The 19,249-nt window shown below is 55.9% G+C and overlaps 1 protein-coding gene across 1 annotated transcript; it reads left to right on the forward strand.

The window, feature by feature from the left end:
* The first annotated feature begins 229 nt into the window (after window positions 1-229).
* GALNT5 (polypeptide N-acetylgalactosaminyltransferase 5) lies at window positions 230-19,124 on the forward strand. The gene is made up of 10 exons (XM_040562548.1): window positions 230-390; window positions 6,036-6,202; window positions 7,602-7,721; window positions 8,164-8,299; window positions 8,675-8,794; window positions 9,268-9,385; window positions 9,942-10,265; window positions 12,416-12,496; window positions 13,015-13,197; window positions 15,536-19,124. The coding sequence occupies exons 2-10, from the start codon at window positions 6,085-6,087 to the stop codon at window positions 15,674-15,676; spliced, it is 1,341 nt and encodes a 446-aa protein (XP_040418482.1). The 5' UTR covers window positions 230-390; window positions 6,036-6,084; the 3' UTR covers window positions 15,677-19,124.
* The last annotated feature ends 125 nt before the right edge of the window (window positions 19,125-19,249 follow it).

A 19,249-nucleotide genomic window follows, 5' to 3' on the forward strand; every position in this document is an offset into this window, starting at 1 on the left:
ACGTAAAACACACACCAGCGCTGCTCCAGGACCGTGCCGTGTCACCGCCAGGCAGAGCCCTGGTCACATCCGTATTCCCACCCGGGCTGCCCCGTCACCCGCTGTGCACCGGCTGCAGTACCTACAATAGACACCTTGCATCCTATTCCTCTTCTTCACCCGCAGAAACCCCGTGAGCTGAGCCGGCACTGAGCCGCTTTGCGCATCCCCCGCGAGCCGGTCCCGTGCGTGCTGCGGGAGCGCTGCGGGGAGCGGGGCTCGGCGGGGGTAGCGCCGTGCGGCCGGGCTGCGGGGGGCGGCGGGGGGCGGCGGGGAGCCGCAGGCCGGGAGGAGAGCTCCGGCTCGGGCAAAGCCCCGCCTAAACGGTTAACAGCCGGGAGGACCCGGGAGGTAAGAGCCCGGCAGAAAGTTTGCTGGGTAATGGCCTGAAATAGTTTCCTTATGCGAGGAGGTGTTGAGTTACAGCGCAGGCTTTGAGGGCTGGGTGGAGAGAGGGGAAAAAAAAAGAAAAAAAAAAGAAATCTGCCCCGCCACCTTCCTTTCTGTCCGGGCAACGTGTGCAGCAGCCGGGCCGGGGCGCGGGGCGCGCTGCGGGGCCGCTCTCCCTGCCCCGGGCCGGCCGCAGGATGCCACGCAGGCAGCGGCCGGCGGGCGGCCGGGGCTGAGGCTCCCCTCGCCGGGCCGGGCCGGGCCGGGCCGGGCCGAGCCGGGCCGGGCAGGGCAAGGCAGGGCCGGGCCGGGGACTGCACCGCCCCCCCCCTCGGGCCAGCGGCCCCGGCGCCGCCCGGGCGGACGGGGATCGCGGTGAGGATGCACAAGCTCCGGAAGCTTTTCCGCGGCAGCGGGAGAGCGCTGGCCTTCGTCTTCGTGGCCTCTGTCGTGTGGCTGCTCTTTGACATGGCAGCGCTCCGGCTCTCCTTCGGCGACGCCGCCGGGCAGCGGGCGCTGGCGGCGGCGGTACGGGGGCAGCGGGAGCGGGGCCGGCTCTGGCGGGGCCCCCCGGGGCCGGCGGGCGGCGGGCGGCGGGACCCCGGCCCCCCCCGGGCGGCGGCGCCGCGGGGGCCGGGCGGGGGCCGAGCCGCGGAGAGCGCGACGACGGCGGCGGCGGCGGCGGCGGCGGGGAGCCCGGCCGGGGGCGCAGCCCGGCAGGCGGCGAGCGGCACGGCGGGGCCCCCCCCGGGCGGTCCGCGGGGCCCGCAGCCCTCCGCTGCGCCGGGCCGGGGAGCGGGGCCGGGGCCGGGGCCGGGCCGGGCGGGGGGCTCCCTCGAGCCGGCCGCGCCCCGACGGGACGGGCGGCCCCCGGCTGCGGCGGCCGCGCGGAGCGACGTGGCACCGGCGGCGAGCAGAGCCCCGGCACAGGCTGCGAGGGCGGCAGCGGGCACGGCAGCGAGCGCGGCTGCAAGCGCGGCCCGACTGCCCGGGGCACCGCCATCCACGGCAAGCGCCGGGGGACCGTGGGACGAGGCCCGGAGCCCGGGCCTGCCAGCGCCTGAGCCCGCGGAGCAAGCCGGGGCTGGGGCGGCCGTGCCGCAGGGAGCCGCGCACGGGAGCCCGGCCCCCCCCGGCAGCCCACCGCGGCTGCCTTCCCGGGCAGCGGGACGGGGAGCCGCGCCCGGGCACCAGGGAGCCCGAGCGGGAGGGGCGGCGGCGCCCCCTGAAAAACGCTTCGTCCTCATCAGCGAAGCGGGGGCAAAACCCAGCAGCAGCGCCGCAACCCCGAGCCTCGCGTCTGACGCCGCGGGAAACTTCTCGCGGAGCCCCGAGCCGCGCGGAGCACCGGAGCTCGCTGCCACGAGGCGCGGCAGCACCCTCGCCCCCAGCACCACCGGCAGGGCCGCAGCACCGCGCTCCCCAGCCCGCGGCTCCCCTGGGGCAGCAGGTGCAGGGGCAGCAGGAGCTGCCGGGGGGCCCGCGGAGCGGGGCAGGCAGGGGGTGGCGGGCAGCAGCAGCCGCGCGGCCCGGCCGGGGCGCAGCCCCGGGACACACAGGGTCTTGGCCGTGGATGCAACGCTGGCCCCCAGAGACCCCCAGGCTCCCGGGCAGTTTGGGCATCCTGTGGCAGTCCCTGACGACAAGCGAGAGGAAGCTAGAAGCAGGTGGAAAGAAGGAAACTTTAACGTCTACCTCAGCGATCTGATCCCTGTAGACCGAGCCGTGGCGGACACCAGGCCTGCCGGGTAAGATGTGCTTCCCTGCGCAGGGGCTGCGTCGCGCTGCCGGGGGGCTCCCGGGGAGGGCAGCGGGCGCACCGAGGCCTTGGCTGCGGGCATGCCAGCAGTGAGAGGGCTCCGTGTTCCCAGGTGAGAGGAGCTCCTTACTAACAGTAAAGCTGGGTAAAATTCCTAGCTCAGCTATTCCCTGCTCTACAAAGAGGTTGGGGCACATGAGGGGCTCGGGCCTTTTTGTGCCTTAAAATGTTTTATTTGCCTTATTGGGTGTAGCACCGAGCACTGCTTTGTATTGCTCTCCGTACGTTTGGTTCCTCAACCACTTCTGCACGCCACCAATGTGCCCGGGCAGCTGAAGCCCTCCCTGCCCGGGAGCACTGGTGCTCTCATGCCTGGAGCTGCCGCTGCCTGTCCCTCTCCCCCCCGGAGCTACCCCGCTGGCCTCACCCACCTAAAGGGCATGGAGGGGGCTCCTGGGCAAAGCCACCTGACGAATGCTGAGACAAGGACACGGCACGTGGCTGCCTGCAGCTGAGACAGCGCTGGGATGTCCGTGGGATCGCTCCTTTTTCCCACCAGCATCGCTGGCACTTTTACTCTTGTGCTGCCCAGCACCACGTGGGTGTGCACTGTCTGAGCTCGGGACCTGTGGGCAGAATTGTGATTTGGTAAGCAATTGCTTCACAGCCATCCCCCTGCAATGCGTGGCTGAGTCTGCAAATGTCAGTATTGCACTTCGAAAAACAAACCAACCCCCTGCCATAGTCCACATACAAAAGCAAAGCAAGATGTGGGCAGTACCTTGCCAACAGAAGGGGCAGACATTCACGGGGCTCCTTTCTAGAGCAGGTGTGCCTGAATAACTGCAGACAAGGTCTAGAACTGGTGCAAATTCAGGTGAATCCTCCTGCCCCCACTATGGGAGCAGTGGCATGGGCTTTGTGCTGTGACCCGTTCCGCATCACACAGGACAATATGCCGGTGTTCCTGTGCCGCTGTCGTTACTCGCTTTGTGAGCCAAGGTGAAGTCCTGGAGAGGCAGGAGCAAGGCAGGGAAGGAGCTGCAGCACCTTTCCAGCGTGCAGAAGATGCCAGCTATGGGAGCCAGCTGCATACAGAAAAAGAGCTGACGTGACTCAAAACCAGACTTGAAAGATGAGCCCTGGAGAGCTGTAGAGCAGAACACCTGCCTTCCAGGAGCACCCACCCGCCTCCGATGAATCAGGCACCTGCCGGGAAGGAAGGCGTAGCCGCTGGGGTATCCGGGATAACACCTTAGCCAAACAGGGGCTGGTCCCAGCACCCTGGCTCCGGGATGTGTGCTGCCACATGGGGTCAGGCTGCACCCTACGGATGGTGACGTGGGGAGCACCCGCGGGCAACCCAGCGCTGGCAGGAGCCATGCAGGCTCTGAGCATGCAGCCTGTTGGCACAGGGAAAGCCGGACGTGAAGGCCAGCTCACCGCAGTCTGTCTCGATCTTGCTGAGCATTACTGACCAGCACTGGTGCATGCTGAGCGCTGTCTCTCTGCAGCGATGAATGCAGGCAGAGTCCCATCCACGGAGGGGCAAGATGCAAAAGCCACGCAGCCTGGGTTAAATGTCCCAGGGCAGCCGTGACGTTTGTAGGCCTAGCACTCGATGCAGAGCCTGGTTCAGGAGCCCTGCACCCTGCCTCAGCTCAAGTGCTGGCAGCACAGTTCCCTGTATGCCCCAGGCTTCTCCCAGGCTACCACGGTAGTTTCCCTGGAACAGTCGATTTATCTGGCTTTAGATAGGGACCCAGATTTCATGGCTTGGCAAAAAAAAAAAAAAGTGCTGCAAGCCACTGTACAGTTTAGTGAGTCAGCCCTGGGTGCCAGCAAGCGTGGCATGCTGGCTGCGCTGGGCAGGTGGGGCAGAGCAGGGCTGCAGTGCCAGGCTGCTGCCAGGCTCGGGAGCAGGAGACCCAACGTAAAGATCTTCCAAAGCAACTTCAGCGACCCAAGAGCCTGCACTCCATTGACTTCAAGGATGAAGTTAGCCAAACATAGAGGCTATGGACTGTTTTTCTTTAGAAGCCTCTCTGGGGGTGGAATTCCAACAGAATTTGACTTCTGCTTAATAGTAGTTATATATATTAAGCATTATACATACATATGTAATATATGTATTTATGTAATTAGCAAAGAAACAGAGCCCAAACTCATATAGAACATTGTGAAATAGCTTTAGCTGTGGGTCAACAGTAATGAACCCACTACTCTGCCTAGAAGCCCTATTTTTTATGTAATGGGGGAGAAAAGGCACTCCTCACTTTGAGGTTGCCTCAAAGAGCTGCTTCAGCCTGTTGCAGCCACTTCCCTCCGCCACGTGCTGCCTTGGCCCCATCCCACATCCTGCACGGCTGCCCCTTGGAGGCAAGGGCCAGGTGCTGGGGAAGCTGCCTTGTGAGGGGTCTGTAATTTGGGGTCTATTTTCACTTACCCAGAGCACTCCTGGTTAGCCAACACCTCTGAGTTTTCTTCAAAGCACCGCGTGTGCTGGGCTGTGTGGTGCCCTGGTGTCAGCATCTGGGCTGGCACCAGCCGAACCCGAGGGCCCCTTCATCCAGACGAGAGGAAGAAGTCACTTCTCCATACAGTCCCACATATATACATATGTATATATATATATGTGTATATGGCCCTGTTTGCTGTCCACTATTGATAACAGAGTGAACAGGAGCTTTGATTCATCATCGATAAATTCGTTTTCTGCATCTGCACGCAGGCTGGTGCCTGTCCTGCCTGCAGGAGGTCTGCTCTGAAAGAAAGAGAGGAAAACCTGTTATCAGACCTCAGCTTATGGATGAGAGAAAGCAAGTCCCAGTACGTCATGAATATTCTGGATAAAGCGGCGCATTCGGGGGCGAGCAGCTCTTCCTTGAGGCGTCCCGGGCGCCTCGAGATGCCCTTGGAGATGGATTGCTGCAGGAGCCCAGCTCCCCGCAGGCAGGCAGCGAAGCGGTGCTTGAATTGCAAATAGCGATGAGAAAAGCTGCTCATCGACCTTTTGTTCAAGCACTGCAGACACAGGCCTGACCCAGCCGTTGCGTTTTGGGCTGTCACAGAAGAAAATGACAAACTCACAGGCAGGGGAGAGATGTTATCGCTCCCTCAGCCCCCGGGACGTGTGCTGCGGGCGGTTTGCGAGGGATGTGGGTGCTGCTCGGAGCCCCTGGGCAGGGCTGGGGCACGGCCGGCGGCGCTGGGTGTTCCCGGGGAGGTGTGGGTGCTGGGCCATGAGACGCAGGGTGCTGGGGGAGCGGACCCGCCAATACCGGTACACAACAGGCGGATTTTTGGGCATCTTCCCGTCGTGCACGGCAGTTAGGTGCGGAGGTTGTGCCGCGAGACCCTTCCTCACCATCTGCCAGCTCCACAAGTTGCCCTGCCGAGTGGCCCCTCATGGAAACGGCCATTCCCTGCACTCTGAGTGTGCTGCTGACTTTTCCCAGACAAGGCAACCTCCTGAAGCCCGGGGTCCCACGCCTGCAGGTGCTCAGAGCATCACAGCAGGGCACCCTGTGCACAGGGGTCCTTTCCCCGCAGGTGTCCCCAAGACCAGGGTGCAGAGCTGGGACCGGCCTCGCTCCCCAGCGCCTTCCTATTGCTTGTGGGTAGGAGATGTTGTCATCTGGGGGTGGGGAGGAAAAGAGAGGTCCCTGCTGGAAAGAAAGGGTGGGTGCATCCCGTCCCCGCAGGGCTGCCCCCTGCTCTCCTGACCCAGCCCCGTGGCAGGCCGAGCCCCCCTGTTCCACGTTTCCCACTTCCCCCTCCCTGCACATTTCCCAGCAGTGCTCAGCCCGGAGGCGTTCAGGGCACAGCAGCTGTGCTGCCGTTGCAGGTGCTCCGAGCAGCGGGTCCATGACGACCTCCCGACCACCACCATCATCATGTGCTTCGTGGACGAGGTGTGGTCCACCCTCCTGCGCTCCGTTCACAGCGTCCTCAGCCGGTCGCCTCCCCACCTGGTCGAGGAAATCATTTTGGTGGACGACTTCAGCACGAAAGGTAGGCGAAGCTGCTTCTACCTTTATGAAACTAATATAACTTGAGGCCAAAATACAATTTGTTCTCTGTAATTCAATTCTGAATTGCAGGAAGAAATCGCATTTTCTTCTTTCGATGTATTGAAGTGCTTACGCAGCCCGCGCACACACGAGGTGTCCTGGCTCGAGGGCACGTGTGTTTATAAAGATGTTCTCGGCCTTCTCTGCACAGTTTCCAGATGGGTGCACGTGGTTTTCAGTGCTGGTGGCGGGCGCACACGTCCAGGGTTGCTCAGATGCGGGGGTGGTTGTGATAAACGCGTTCAGGATCTGTCCCTGTCTGCATGCACAGTGACTTCACTTGTGTAGTCACAGACATTTCACATCATATCGAACCTCTGCTTTGTAATACTTTGGCTCCCTGCTGTCTTCAGCCCTTACAGTTTTTAAAATGATGTAATTTTTCAACTGCTGGTTCTTCAGTGAAGGTGCTGTCTCGACAGCAAGGCTCATGGCAGCACATAACGTTTTCCAAAAGAGTCCATAATGCAACAAGGCAATACATGTGAGAGACAAGGAAAGGGGCTCTGTTTGCTCATTTTTTAAATAATTGTTAAACATGTTCATACCATCTCCTCTCCAAAATGTCTCTGCAATTTTACTCTTTACTTTCCTCCTGGCTTCCCTTGGTGTCTGCTTATGAGCCAATGAAGCAGCAGAAACCTTGCTAGCGCGAGTGAGTTACAGGGAGCCATACTCTACATTGCTGTCACCTAATAGCAGCAGCAGTGACCCCCTGCAAACGTGTCTGCAAATGCTTTGCTCGTGGAGCCTTTCGAAACCTGTGGGTGGCAAACAGCTGCGCCCTCCTGCAGACACAAAGCAGGGGTGGGACTGCCCGTGGGGGAGCTGGGCCCTGCCCACACACCTTGTGCCGGGGGCGGACGGAGGCAGCCCCGCATGCCAGCCCCGTGCCACCTTCCTCACACCCTCTTTGTCCTGAGCGTTTTTTCTACCAGCTGTCCCCACAGCATGGGAAGCCGTGGCAAATGTGACCTGAAAAGCAGTGATGTGCCACAGCACACCCTTGTGCTGGGTCTTCAGATGTGGTGCGTAATACCAAGAAATTTGTAAAGCACACACACAGAAAGTTGTTTTAGCCAAAGGGAAAAAATTGACAACCAAATTTTAATTGCAGTTATACTGCAATTAAAAATAAAAATATTTTTTGGAGTCTCTGACCCAGTTAAATACCCAGTTAAATACCCATTTTGGATGATGAACTACCCCAGTTTGCACCCCAAACCTCTGGACCCCCGTGTGTCCTGGAGATGCCTCCAGGAAGACTCTGCCCGCGGCTTCCCACAGCTGGAAGGAGGCATAGGACAGGTACATCAGCCTCGCTCTCTCCTTCTCCACAGAGTACCTCAAGGAGAAGCTCGACGCATACATGTCACAGTTCCCAAAAGTGAAGATCCTGCATCTCAAAGAGAGGCACGGTCTGATACGGGCCAGGCTGGCGGGAGCACAGGTTGCCAAAGGTAAGGCGAGGCCCGGCCACACGCCTGCACAAGCTCCCCGCCGTGCCGCATCCCGGCTGCCCGCACCCCGCTTTGCTGCCCGAGCTGAGCTCGCGTGGCGGGCGGCTGGACACCGTGCTGAGCAGACGGACAGACGCCGTGCTGAGCAGACACCGTTCTGCAGCCCTGCCCTAGCGACACCAGCCTGCAGAGCTGAGGGGCTGGTGGCTCGCAAGTGGCTGGGAGGAGGGCATTTTGGTGTGCCAAACCCAGCAGCCAGGCAGAGGCTGTCTGGCACCTGAAGGTGTCAGCAAGCATCCATTCGGATCTGCAGCTCCACTCGCTGTAGCTCTGCTGCCCGGAGAAATTTCGGGAAGTGCCGGCGTGCGGGGCTGTGGCACCGTCAGCCCGTGGGGTGCCTGGGATGTGAGAGCCTGATGGTGCCCGTGGCTTCTGCCCACAGGTGACGTCCTGACCTTCCTGGACTCGCACGTGGAGTGCAATGTGGGGTGGCTGGAGCCGCTGCTGGAGAGGGTCCGCCTGAGCCGGGCCAAGGTCGCCTGCCCCGTTATTGAGGTCATCAGCGACAAGGACATGAGGTAACGCTCTCACAGCACTGGGAAACCCAGAGATTCCTACCATTGCCCTGAGAAAACCTCTTACCCTGGCCATAAAAATGTTAATTTTAAAAAGACATACGTACAAACATTCTAACCAGCCTTCCACAGTATTTCACAGGAGATGTGCAATATAGCTGACTTCTACACAATCAAATTAACATTAGCAGCAGCCATGGCCACTTTATTTACTGCACACACCTTTTCACTTTTTCATGAATTTTAGCAGGATTCCTGATGAAATTTGTTAGAATCTTGTTTTAATTATGTACAGATATTCCTCTTTGCTCATTAAGTGTGACATTTCAATCGGGAATGTGACTCAGAATTAGTCATCTCCATCTTTTCTGTGTTTAGCTACATGACCGTGGATAACTTTCAACGTGGGATTTTTACTTGGCCCATGAATTTTGGATGGAGGCAGATTCCACAAGAGGTCATTGAGAAAAATAAAATCAAGGAAACTGATATAATAAGGTAAAGAAAGTGAATCTGAGAGGTTTGTGAACCAGCCTGTTCTGCTGTTACTGATTTAGCAACAGAGGCTTCTTCCAGGCCAAGCATTTTGCTGGTAAGGACGATGGATGCAGTGGCCCAGCGCAGGAGATCACCTCACCTCACCAAAGCCCACCAAGTGTTTCCTGTTCCTGCAGCCCTGTGGGTGCATCGTGGTGCTGCCAGGACATACCGTTGCACGCTGTGCCACCCCGTGTTTCCCTCCCATTCCCATTACAGAGTTCAGGCTCCGAAACACTATCTTCTTAATCTTGCATTTGTCAGTGGGCACTGAAGGGACAAATCCTATGGTCCATGCTGTAAGTGCAAATTTGGGCACCATCCCCGAGCATTCAGTAACTGACAGTTTCTTGATGATTCCTTTGTAGAAGCAAGGTGAAAGGGACGGGTATTTTGTGACCGACTGATGTGCCACCTTGCTCGTCTGTTCCCAGGTGCCCGGTCATGGCGGGTGGCCTGTTTTCCATCGACAAGAAGTATTTCTTCGAGCTGGGAACATACGACTCAGGACTGGATGTTTGGGGAGGTGAAAATATGGAGATTTCATTCAAGGTACGTTGCTCTCGGCAGCCTGTCCCTTATCTCAGAATCACAGAATCACAGAATGTTAGGGATTGGGAGGGGCCTTGAAAGATCACCTAGTCCAGCCCCCCTGCCGGAGCAGGAACAGCTAGGTCAGGTCACACAGAAAGGGTTTTGAATGTCTCCAGAGAAGGAGACTCCACAACCCCCCTGGGCAGCCTGTTCCAGTGCTCTGTTACCCTCACTATGAAAAAGTTTTGTCTCATACTTAAGCGGAACCTCCTACGTTCCAGCTTGCACCCATCGCCCCTTGTCCTGTCATTGGGTGTCACCGAGACGAACCTGGCTCCGTCTTCCTGACACTCACCCTTTACATAGTTATAAACATTAATCAGGTCACCCCTCAGTCTCCTCTTCTCCAAGCTACCGTATGTCTGGTTTGGGTGCTTGGGGGACCCTGTCCCTCCTGGCAGGGCACAGCCCAGCGAGCCCCCTGCTGGCCCCCTCGCTGCTTCTCTCCTGGCGTGCGCAAAGCCAGAGCACAACCCGGGCCCGTGTTTCTCTCAAAGCAACCTCTGCTCCTCAGGTCTGGATGTGCGGAGGAGAGATTGAGATTATTCCGTGCTCCAGAGTTGGGCATATTTTCAGGAATGACAACCCTTACTCCTTCCCGAAAGATCGGATAAGAACGGTGGAGAGGAACTTGGCCCGTGTCGCAGAGGTCTGGCTGGACGAGTACAAGGAGCTGTTCTACGGCCACGCGTACCACCTGGTCCTGAGACGCCTGGACGTGGGCGACCTGACCCAGCAAATCGCGCTGCGAAAGAAGCTTCAGTGCAGAAGTTTCAAGTGGTACCTGGAGAACGTCTACCCGGACCTGGAGGCTCCCCTGGTGAAAGCCAGCGGGCTGGTACGTACCCAAACTGCTTGGTGTTCTTCATTTAAAAGTGCTTTCAGCTAGAGATGTGGCAGCATCCTGGTACGCCTGTCTCTGTATGCATGGCATGTGGTAGCACTTTTGAGTACCCAGCCTGTTACGGCGGTCGGGATCCCATAGTGTGTTTGGGAAGAACTAAAAGCCCCAGCTCCAGGGTCTGACTTCCTGCTGGGAGCCTGCCTGGGGTCCAGCAGGGCACAGCACAGGGCTGCTGCCACCACCCAGGGCCCTGCATGCCGTGGGGCCGCTTCAGCACAGGCAGGAGGGGAATGACACCGGGACAAAGCGTGGCTGCTGAACCCGGCCCGGGCCTGGCCCCTGGCAGAATATCAGCTGCTGCTTGGAGCATCCTGAAACCTGAAATGTGCTGCTCAGCAAACACGCTCGATTGCTTGCAATTTATTTATAATTGCAATAATGTAAGTTAAATACCTGGTTTGTAAGACAAATTGCAGTGATGTCAGGGTTCAAAACCAAAGGGCTTGCTGCCTTCCGTGCCCGCCCCGTGTCTCCGAGTGTAGCCACAGGAGAGGCTCTCGCAGAGAGGAGGTGGCCAGGACCCAGTGACCACGGGGCTGGCACGGCTAAGGCAGTGAGAACAAGCACTGCCTGTCCCCTGTCTCCCTGCCAAGGCATGCAGCCTCGAACCTCTCCACAGGCTGCTCAGGGAACCGGGGAAAGCACAGCAGCCCTTTGGCCACGCTTCAGGCTTGTCTGCAGGCCAAGGGCGTAACGTGCAGGCTCCCACTCACGGGCATCCCTCGCAGCCCAGCCAGGCTGCCTGCTGGCTGCGGTCCATGCTGCGGTTCCATGGCCGAACCGTAAAGGCACCGGGCGGTGGCTCTGCAAGCACAGTGTGACCTCTCACTGCTCATGGAAAAGGAGTAGGAAACCCCTGGGGTTGGGCACGTCAGCGCATTATGAGCAGCTTATCCCTTCGGAGGCCGCCGTCCGTCCCAGCGTGCCCGCAGCCTCGGTTGTTGCCTCCTGCAGCCACGAACACACGTGCTGAGCACTGCCCGCAAGGGCAGCCCGTCGGCCGCTGGTACCTGGCCCCCTATGCTTTCTTTTAGGAAACACCATTTGGGTTAGAACAAAGGTTTCCGTGAAACACCAGCATAGTTGACTTTTTTTTAAAAATGGTGACTTTTTTTAAAAAATGATTAGCAGTAATAATCTTGAGAACGTCAAAAAAAATGAATTTTTGGAAAACGTCTACTTTTTCAGCTCTTTCACTCAGAGCAATAAAACCTTATGTCAAATCAGTGCAAAGTGGTCAGATCATGTATAGAGACCTTTGTTTCAACAGAAGCAAAATCTCCACTTTTCAGTTTTGTGTTCATGAAAATGTTCACAACGGTGCCTTGCTTTGTCCTGATTCAGGCCACCTGAATGGCTCTTTTATCTTCATTCTCAAAATTTAATAGGGCAGAAAATCTGTTTTTCAGCTAGCTCTGCAAATTCCAGCTGTGCTGAACAAATTTATTTGAGAACTTTTTTTCTGAATAGCCTACTTATTCACTGGGATTAATTCAGAAATTCTTCAGCAATCTACATTTGCAAGGAATCAAGGACAGGCCTGGCCTAACCACAGCTGCGTTCCCCCACGGGTGACAGTGCCAGGGCAGCCAGCCTAGGTGACAAACAGGCAGGTGGGGCAGCGAGCGCGTCGGGTGCGGCACTAAATGCAGAAATCCCTCTGCTTTCTGCCAGGGGAAGAGGGAAGGCAGGTCCCTGGGGGTGGCAGCAGTAGGAGGGTGGCAGTGGGGGATGGCGTCCCCAGGGGGTCGCACTCCTTCCTGGGGTGGCAGCGAGACAGGGGTCATGGTGGGCAGCTGGTGCTTGGGGCATCTGCAGAATGGGAACATCAGCTGTGTCCAAAGGAATCCCAGGAAAAAGCCTGTCTCATCCAGCTGTGGATGCTCCCAGAAAGGGATGGTTTCAGGCTTCTCATGCTAGAAAAACGTGTAACAGAGCACGTGTGCACTTACACACCCTACCAAGGACTGCGACACAATGCCTCTGCTTCGCTCCGTTGGCAGTATTAATCAGTGTCTGTATTGTAACAGCCTCTCCTCTTTCTTGACAATTTGTGTCTAAATTTGCATTTTGTTATTTTCTAGCTTGTTAACATAGCCACAGCAAGATGCATCACTGTGGAAAACACCACTCTAGCTCTTCAGACGTGTGATGTTAACAACGAGGTAAGGATGCCCTGCGTACTGAGCACGCAACAGCACCTCCCCACACTGACCTCACCTCGCCTGCAGGGCAGATGCTGACCTTGCTGTCCTTCCTGCCCCAGATGCACCAAGCGGAGCTGGGAGCACCGAGGGGCAGGATTTGCCTGCTTGCAGGGGCTGTAGCCAGGCACAAGCTCACTGCCCCAGAACTAGCAGGAAGGTCAGATAAATCCATGAGCCTGCACGTGAGAACGGGGACAGACACATCCAAACTGTTGCTTAGTGTGCTGCTGTAGCACCAGCTGCACCCTGCTGAGCGCTCGCCCCGGTGCACCAGGGGGAGCGGGCACTGCCGAGGGGCGCACACGTGCTGGGGTCGGGCTGCCCTGGCACAAGCTCTCTCCTGAGCTCTGCCAGTCCCTGAGATGTCCTCTCCCGGGGCACAGCTCTCACGGTGGGTGCCGAGAGCATCGAGCGGGTGGGCTGCGGCAGGGCAGCGCGGGGCGCAGGCTGACAGCTCCCTGCCATCCCTCCCACAGGACCAGAAATTCAACTACACCTGGCTGCGGCTGCTCCGGCACAGAGACCTGTGCGTCGCCCCGGCAGGCACCACGGGAGCGCTGGGGCTGCGGCCGTGCGCGGGCTGGGAGAGCAGCCTGGCCTGGCAGCACGGCAGCCTGGTCTGGCAGCACGGCAGCCTAGCGGCGGCCCGGCCAGACCTGGTAAGTGGCCTCGGTGGCGGCGGTCCCACCACGCACACGCGGAGCGGCACAAGCCCACCGTGGGGCCCAGAGCCTGGGGGCCCGCCGGTCTCACCAAAGCCAGCTGTCACCCAGAGATGAAGGTAGCCCCTTCGGTCCCCTGCCCACACGGCCTTTCACCGCCTGGCTGTAAACCTGCGCTCTGCTGTAGGTTTCGCCACCCAACACGAACCGTAGCCTGATGCTACTGCGCAGCATGGCCAGAGAGCGAGATGGAAACTTGCTATGCCGAGGCACTTGCTCCAGCGGGGCTTTGCCATTTGCAGCACAACAATAGCAGAAAGTCCTGGTTTTACATAGAGGCGATCAATAGCACTTACATGGATGTTACTTGATATCGATTGGCATTCAGTTCACAGTGTTGTTTTTCTAACAGAAAACATTTATGAAAAGGAAGAAAATGGGTACTTACATTTACTACCTGCGCTGCAAAAAGACAGAAGGTCATGGCTGTATCTGTGTCAGCCTTCTGTAAGTGGCATTCTCCCTAAAAAGCTATAAAATGGCATACTTTACAACACTTAATTTAGGAAAGGAAGAGTAGCTGTTAAGTAGCACACTCATCCTATAGACAAGATCCCATTCCTCTTTAGTCTAAAAAGATAATACTTTCAAAGCCAAAACACTGCAGCATCAAGGCTGACAAAAGCCACGATATTTTGTGAAAAATACAAGAAAATTGTCCTCCACTTAGGAGTCCAGACAGCAGTACAGGTACACAGTCAATTGTTGTCACCTGTTGCAGACTGAGCTGGCGTTAGTCATGTCCGAAGGTCCCAGCCAGCACGGGGAAAGCTGTGGTGCCCCCCAAAGCCCAGCTGCTCCAGAGGGGCTGGGTGCGGGCAGCACCCGGCCGTGCCCATGCCCCGGCAAGGCTGGCCCATCGCCGGCTGCAGCAGGTCCCCGAGGGCATGGGCAGTGCCACTCTCCCCAGGGTCAGTCCCGTCTTCTGGTCCCAGACACCTGGTGCTGCCGCCCTACCTGGGCTGGTGTGCAAGGCACAGCTGGATATAGGAGCCAAGTGAATGTGCCAGGCTCTGATGTGCTGCAGTTTTACCATCTCTGCACAGTCACTTTATTCATCTCAAGTTGCGGAGCTGGCTGACCTCTGTGCTGGCATTCATGGGACAGTCCCTGCATGAGCAAAGCAGCGGGGCAGTGTCACTGCCACCGAGCCCAGACCCTGCACGCTGCTGCCCCAGCAGTGACAGAGCCGCAGCCCGGCCAGGTTCACGCCACGCCTCCTAAGAATCCTTCACGAGCTGTGTCCAAGGGTGGCAGCAAGCGAGGGTCAGTGTGTTTGCATCAGCCTTACTGGCCACAGAGTGGGAAATCTGGAAAAAAGCTCAATTGCTGAGGAATCATAGAATGATAGAATCATTTAGGTTGGAAAATACCATCAAGATAATCAAGTCCGACCACCGACCTGACCTGCCAAGTCCCATCACTACACCATGTCCATTAGTGCCATGTCCACACGTCTCTTAAATCCCTCTGGGGATTGGGAATGTGGGAATTACGATGCTTTACCTTCTGATGCCACAGTGATTGTGTCAGATTAATGATGGGAAGCATATTTTCCACTTACAAAAAGACCCGATTTTTGCCCAGACAACAATTTACTTGTCCTTTCAGGAACATTCCATCCAGGTATTAACCAAATGATTGTAAGAACCATTGCAATGCTAGGAAGCGAAATGGAGCATCCCTTACCTTCAGCAGCACTCATCGTATTGCCTTGCTGGCCACATGGGTTAAGTAGATAAAGATGAGCAGATGTGAAAACCAAAAGGACTGATATCACTCAAACTCTTCATTCTTTCATAATCCAATTTACTACCCCAGCATTTGAAGTTCACTGCTGAATTACCTAGTGTCCTTTTCATTGCAGTAAATGTGCTTTGAGTTCATTAGCAGAGAAACTCCAAAACACAAAAATCCGTCTCCTGCCATACGTTTCCCTATATTGCAAATACCATCTGGAGTGATTTCCTTTGCATGGTAATTGCCACTCGGACAGGGAGAGAACTAATCTTCAATTTCCAGGGAGCTAAAAGCCACGAGGCACAGAAGGTATGCTGTAATCGTAGCTCAGCAACAGGTGTAAGTGCTGGATCCCACCCAAAATTCCTTTGAGTCAGCAAAGAGACCTCGTGTTAGGGAAATGCAGAAAAAAAAAAAAAAGCATATCATAAAGAATCAAGCTCTCTCAGTAGAAAAGCAGAGCAATGTGCTTTCTTGGGCTTCAAACAGCATTTGCTGCGTGAGTCCAAGGACCTACCGTCCCTCTCCCCTGCAGGCAGACCACCTCGTTTCAGAGCACCTCCAGCCGCCCGCCTGTCTGGAAGTGGATCCATCTCTCCAGGCCCTGAGGGTGAGCGCCTGCAACTCTGCAAATCCTTATCAGAAGTGGCAGTTTGGCAATTACTATGCAGACTGAAGGGAACACAATCGAACCAGAAACAGCGTGCTTTCATCTTGTGAATTCAGCAATGGCATCTGTGGGACTTGTGACAGCAATTACAGAACTGGAAGTTCATTTCCAAATGGTAATTGAAATCCGTAATTTAAACCGACATATTGAGAGATCAAAATACCAAGAGTAGCACATCTGGTTTAACAACGTTTGAAATGTGGGTTTCCTTCAACTGTGAGACACTTTGGCAAAAACTCAAATAATTTTTCTGTTATTAAATGGAAACATTTCCTGAAGACCCCCCCCCATCCTACTCTAAGCAAACGTTCAGTAGTTACCTCCAGACAACAATATAAGCTAACAGAAATAATTCCAGGGCTCTCCAGTCTGTAAACAGTAAATTGGGCCATTTGTTTTTCAACGGCCTGGGGAAATGGAAGCTTATTGAACAATGCATTACAAAAATCCATCCAACATGCCCATGCTGGGCCTGGTGGCAGGATCCCGCCCAGCAGGACCTGTTGCCTCTGACAGTTAAGCATCAGAGTTCACTTAGGAATTGATTGTGCATTGAAAAAGCCTGTTCTTGATAACGGAAGGCAAGCGTGGGTTGATAGCCAGCTGGGGCAGTGCCCCCCACCTGCAGCCCTGCATGGTGATGGTGCAGGTGGCCCCGTGGGACCTGGGGCAGGCAGCAGCCCCCAGCAGGATGCTTCGTAACCCATGGCCGCTCCCTGCCATGATCAGGATGGACAGAGGCACCCACGGGAGCCAGCAGGCGCTTCTCCTGATACAATGGCGGCCATGAAGGCACGCAGGCCTTGCACAGGGAGCGTGGCACCGTGGAGTTCGCCCCTCACCGGCCCTCGTGTGGCTAGGCCGTGCCGGGCTGTCAGGCCCCGCACACCACAAGTCCCTCTGAACTTGGTGTCGCAGGCAGCTTTTGTTCTGACTGTGAAACTTTCATCTCCAAAAGCTGTCCATGGTTTTTGAAAGTCTGGATTAGACAGGAGAACAAATTTAGATGTGACAAGACATGAGCTTTGAGATAGGTGACGCTGCAGCGCCACAGAAAGGACATCGCCAGCCCCGTGTCACACAGCTCCCAGGGGCTCGCCACGAGGAGCTGCCACCCGCACACGGCGGTGTCGCCAACAGGAAGGTGGTGCCGGTTCCCCGGGTACCAAACGGGCTTCTCCAAAGACGGGCCTTCTGCTTTGCACCTCGGGATCTGCAGGACTGAGCACTGCTCTGGCTCTGACACTGCTGCTTACGATGGCCGAGCCTTCACCATCCAGCATTTGCAGGCTGATACAAAGCAACTCACATCTCTCCTTTGATTTTTCAAGTGGCACCAGCATAATGTTACCTCTCACGTCAAGGATCAATGCTGACAGCACTTGACAGGCTGCGTCTGCCAAAATATTGACTGGCCTAACAGATTTTCACAATTGGCTCCTGTTCCAAATGTCTTCCTGATTTTATCTCCCTCCTTTGGTGCTGCTCGCCTGCAGTCACTATCAGAAAAATTACACAGATGTTGTTTGTGCAGTCATGTTTTATCAGGAGCATGAATTTCATTAAATGCTGTTTGCTGACATTCAATCATTTGTCACTGAATAGGCAGCGAGTGTTCTCATGTCATGGTCACATCACATCTCCAGGCTTGTCACTTGCACTTTTATCCCCTGTTGTGTAAATGCTCACTTCGATGCTGGTATCTTTTACTTACAGACCTGAGCATGCCTTCAGGGACTGCTGGCCATGAACTTGGTGGCGCTGTTACACAACACCCAGAAACACCCAGATCTCCCCATCAACCGGATTTTCAGAAAGGAGAGCATTTTCCTGGCACGCTCACAGGTGCATGGGGCACGTGCCTGGCCATCCCCTAACCTAGCACTGTGAAAATAGAGAGGAATTATTTTCAGAACAAGTCTGGGCCTGCTGTTACAGCATCCTAGAGCTGGTCACCCTACTCACCATCCCCACTCTGTTTTCCGTGCAAAATTTCCCCACGTGGAGCAGGGGCGTTTCCAGGGTCCTGTGCCCCCCCAGGTGCCCTGTAGCACACTCTCCCCCCAGCTGCTCACAGCTCCTGCTCCAGCTCTCTGCAGACATGCTTTGGGCAGAAGCAGCCCCTGCTCTGTGCTGTGCCCTGGGGTGGGCTGGGTGGCAGCACCCATGGGAGAGCATTCAGCTCAGTACTGCTCACTTGCTGCTGTGTGCCCCTTGATTTCCATTTTCCAGCTCCCCTGAGGGTTTGGCAGGAGGTCTGTCTGCAGAAGAGGCCCTCAGAGCATCCCCAGAGTTTACATTTTACTTTTCCAGCCACCAAGCCAAGCAGGAGAGGGGGGTCATTGCTCTCAGATGATCAGATTTGCTTTCCACAGAAGCAAAAAACTCATCCAAGCCTCAGTGGGAGGCCATGCTCAGCTGGAGCCTGACCCTACGGTCAGCACAGCAAGCGTCCCCACCATGCACGGCCCTGACAGCGTGGGGAGCAGTGCGCTGGCTGGCTCCAGGAGCGTAAGCCAACGTTGCAGACCGGCAGGGACAGACACGGTAACTTGAGGGACGTCTGCCTTTTGTGCTACAGCCGCCCCTGTCTTCCACCCAAGCCCCCACTGCTCCTCCTGCAGACACCTGCATGCACCGCCCTGTGCCATACACATCCAGGCACCGGCCTTACCCTCAGGTTTTTGTTTCACCTGGGGTCTTTGCCGTTTTCTTCCCCATTACACTCTGTAGCTGCGGCTGAGCACATCTGCAACTGGCCCATTGTCCCAGTGAACAGAGCTGGCCTCGCTGCAGGGCAGGCTGTGTGTCGGGAGGTGACCGTCGGCAGGTCACGGGGAGATGTCGGCGCGCCCCGTCTCTCCCAGACAGCCCAGTAACAATCTAATCGTTAGGAGGAACGTGTTGTCATCCTTACAGGAATCGCTGAGAGCAGAAGTGGGTGGGGGCGCGGGGCAGCTGTTGGAGAGCAGGCAAACAAACTGGCAGTATAAGTTTATACAAGCAAACCTCTGAATTTTTGCAAGCCAAAGAGCAAATAAACAATTCTGAATAGTACAATGAGGACTGTGTTTTGTTTGTACAATACAGAATTGCCATTTATTATTTTGACGTTGCCAATAAATAATTGCCTTTATGTGGAACAAAAAAAAAATCAAAGCAATATTCAGTGCTGCTGGAAATGTAAAACTAATAGTTTAAAAAAGCAATTGTGGCTAAAGGAGACCTGGAGCTGAAGTCACAGCCTAACCCCCATTCTTACCTCCTCTCCCTTTTCAGCTTCTCTCAACTTTCCCCAATTCTTTCTGGGATGACATCTGCAAAGCTTAGTTCCAACTCAAGACAAAGCTTTCTGTAAAACAGTTTGAAAGAGACTAAATGAACAGCACTGTAATTACGCAAAGATTTTTAAAAATGGAGAAAGGCTGTGTTCAGATGACAAAAATAAATCGTGTTAAAAATCTGCCCTGCCTTGAAAAATGTCTTTAAATTTTGCATCTAAACTTACCCTGGAAATTGAGAAGAAATGTATGAGAGCAAAAACTCACCATCCAAACTGCTGGCATTCAGAACAGATTT

Source organism: Cygnus olor, chromosome 6 (assembly GCF_009769625.2).
Source record: "Cygnus olor isolate bCygOlo1 chromosome 6, bCygOlo1.pri.v2, whole genome shotgun sequence".
Taxonomy (NCBI): Eukaryota; Metazoa; Chordata; class Aves; order Anseriformes; family Anatidae; genus Cygnus; species Cygnus olor.

Excerpts from the sequence above, each read along its gene's own strand:
- GALNT5 (XM_040562548.1), top strand. The coding sequence starts at position 6,085 with ATGTGCTTCGTGGACGAGGTGTGGTCCACCCTCCTGCGCTCCGTTCAC. Across the intron at positions 6,203-7,601 it reads GGACGACTTCAGCACGAAAG|AGTACCTCAAGGAGAAGCTC; the intron begins GTAGGCGAAGCT and ends CCTTCTCCACAG. Across the intron at positions 12,497-13,014 it reads CGTGTGATGTTAACAACGAG|GACCAGAAATTCAACTACAC; the intron begins GTAAGGATGCCC and ends TCCCTCCCACAG.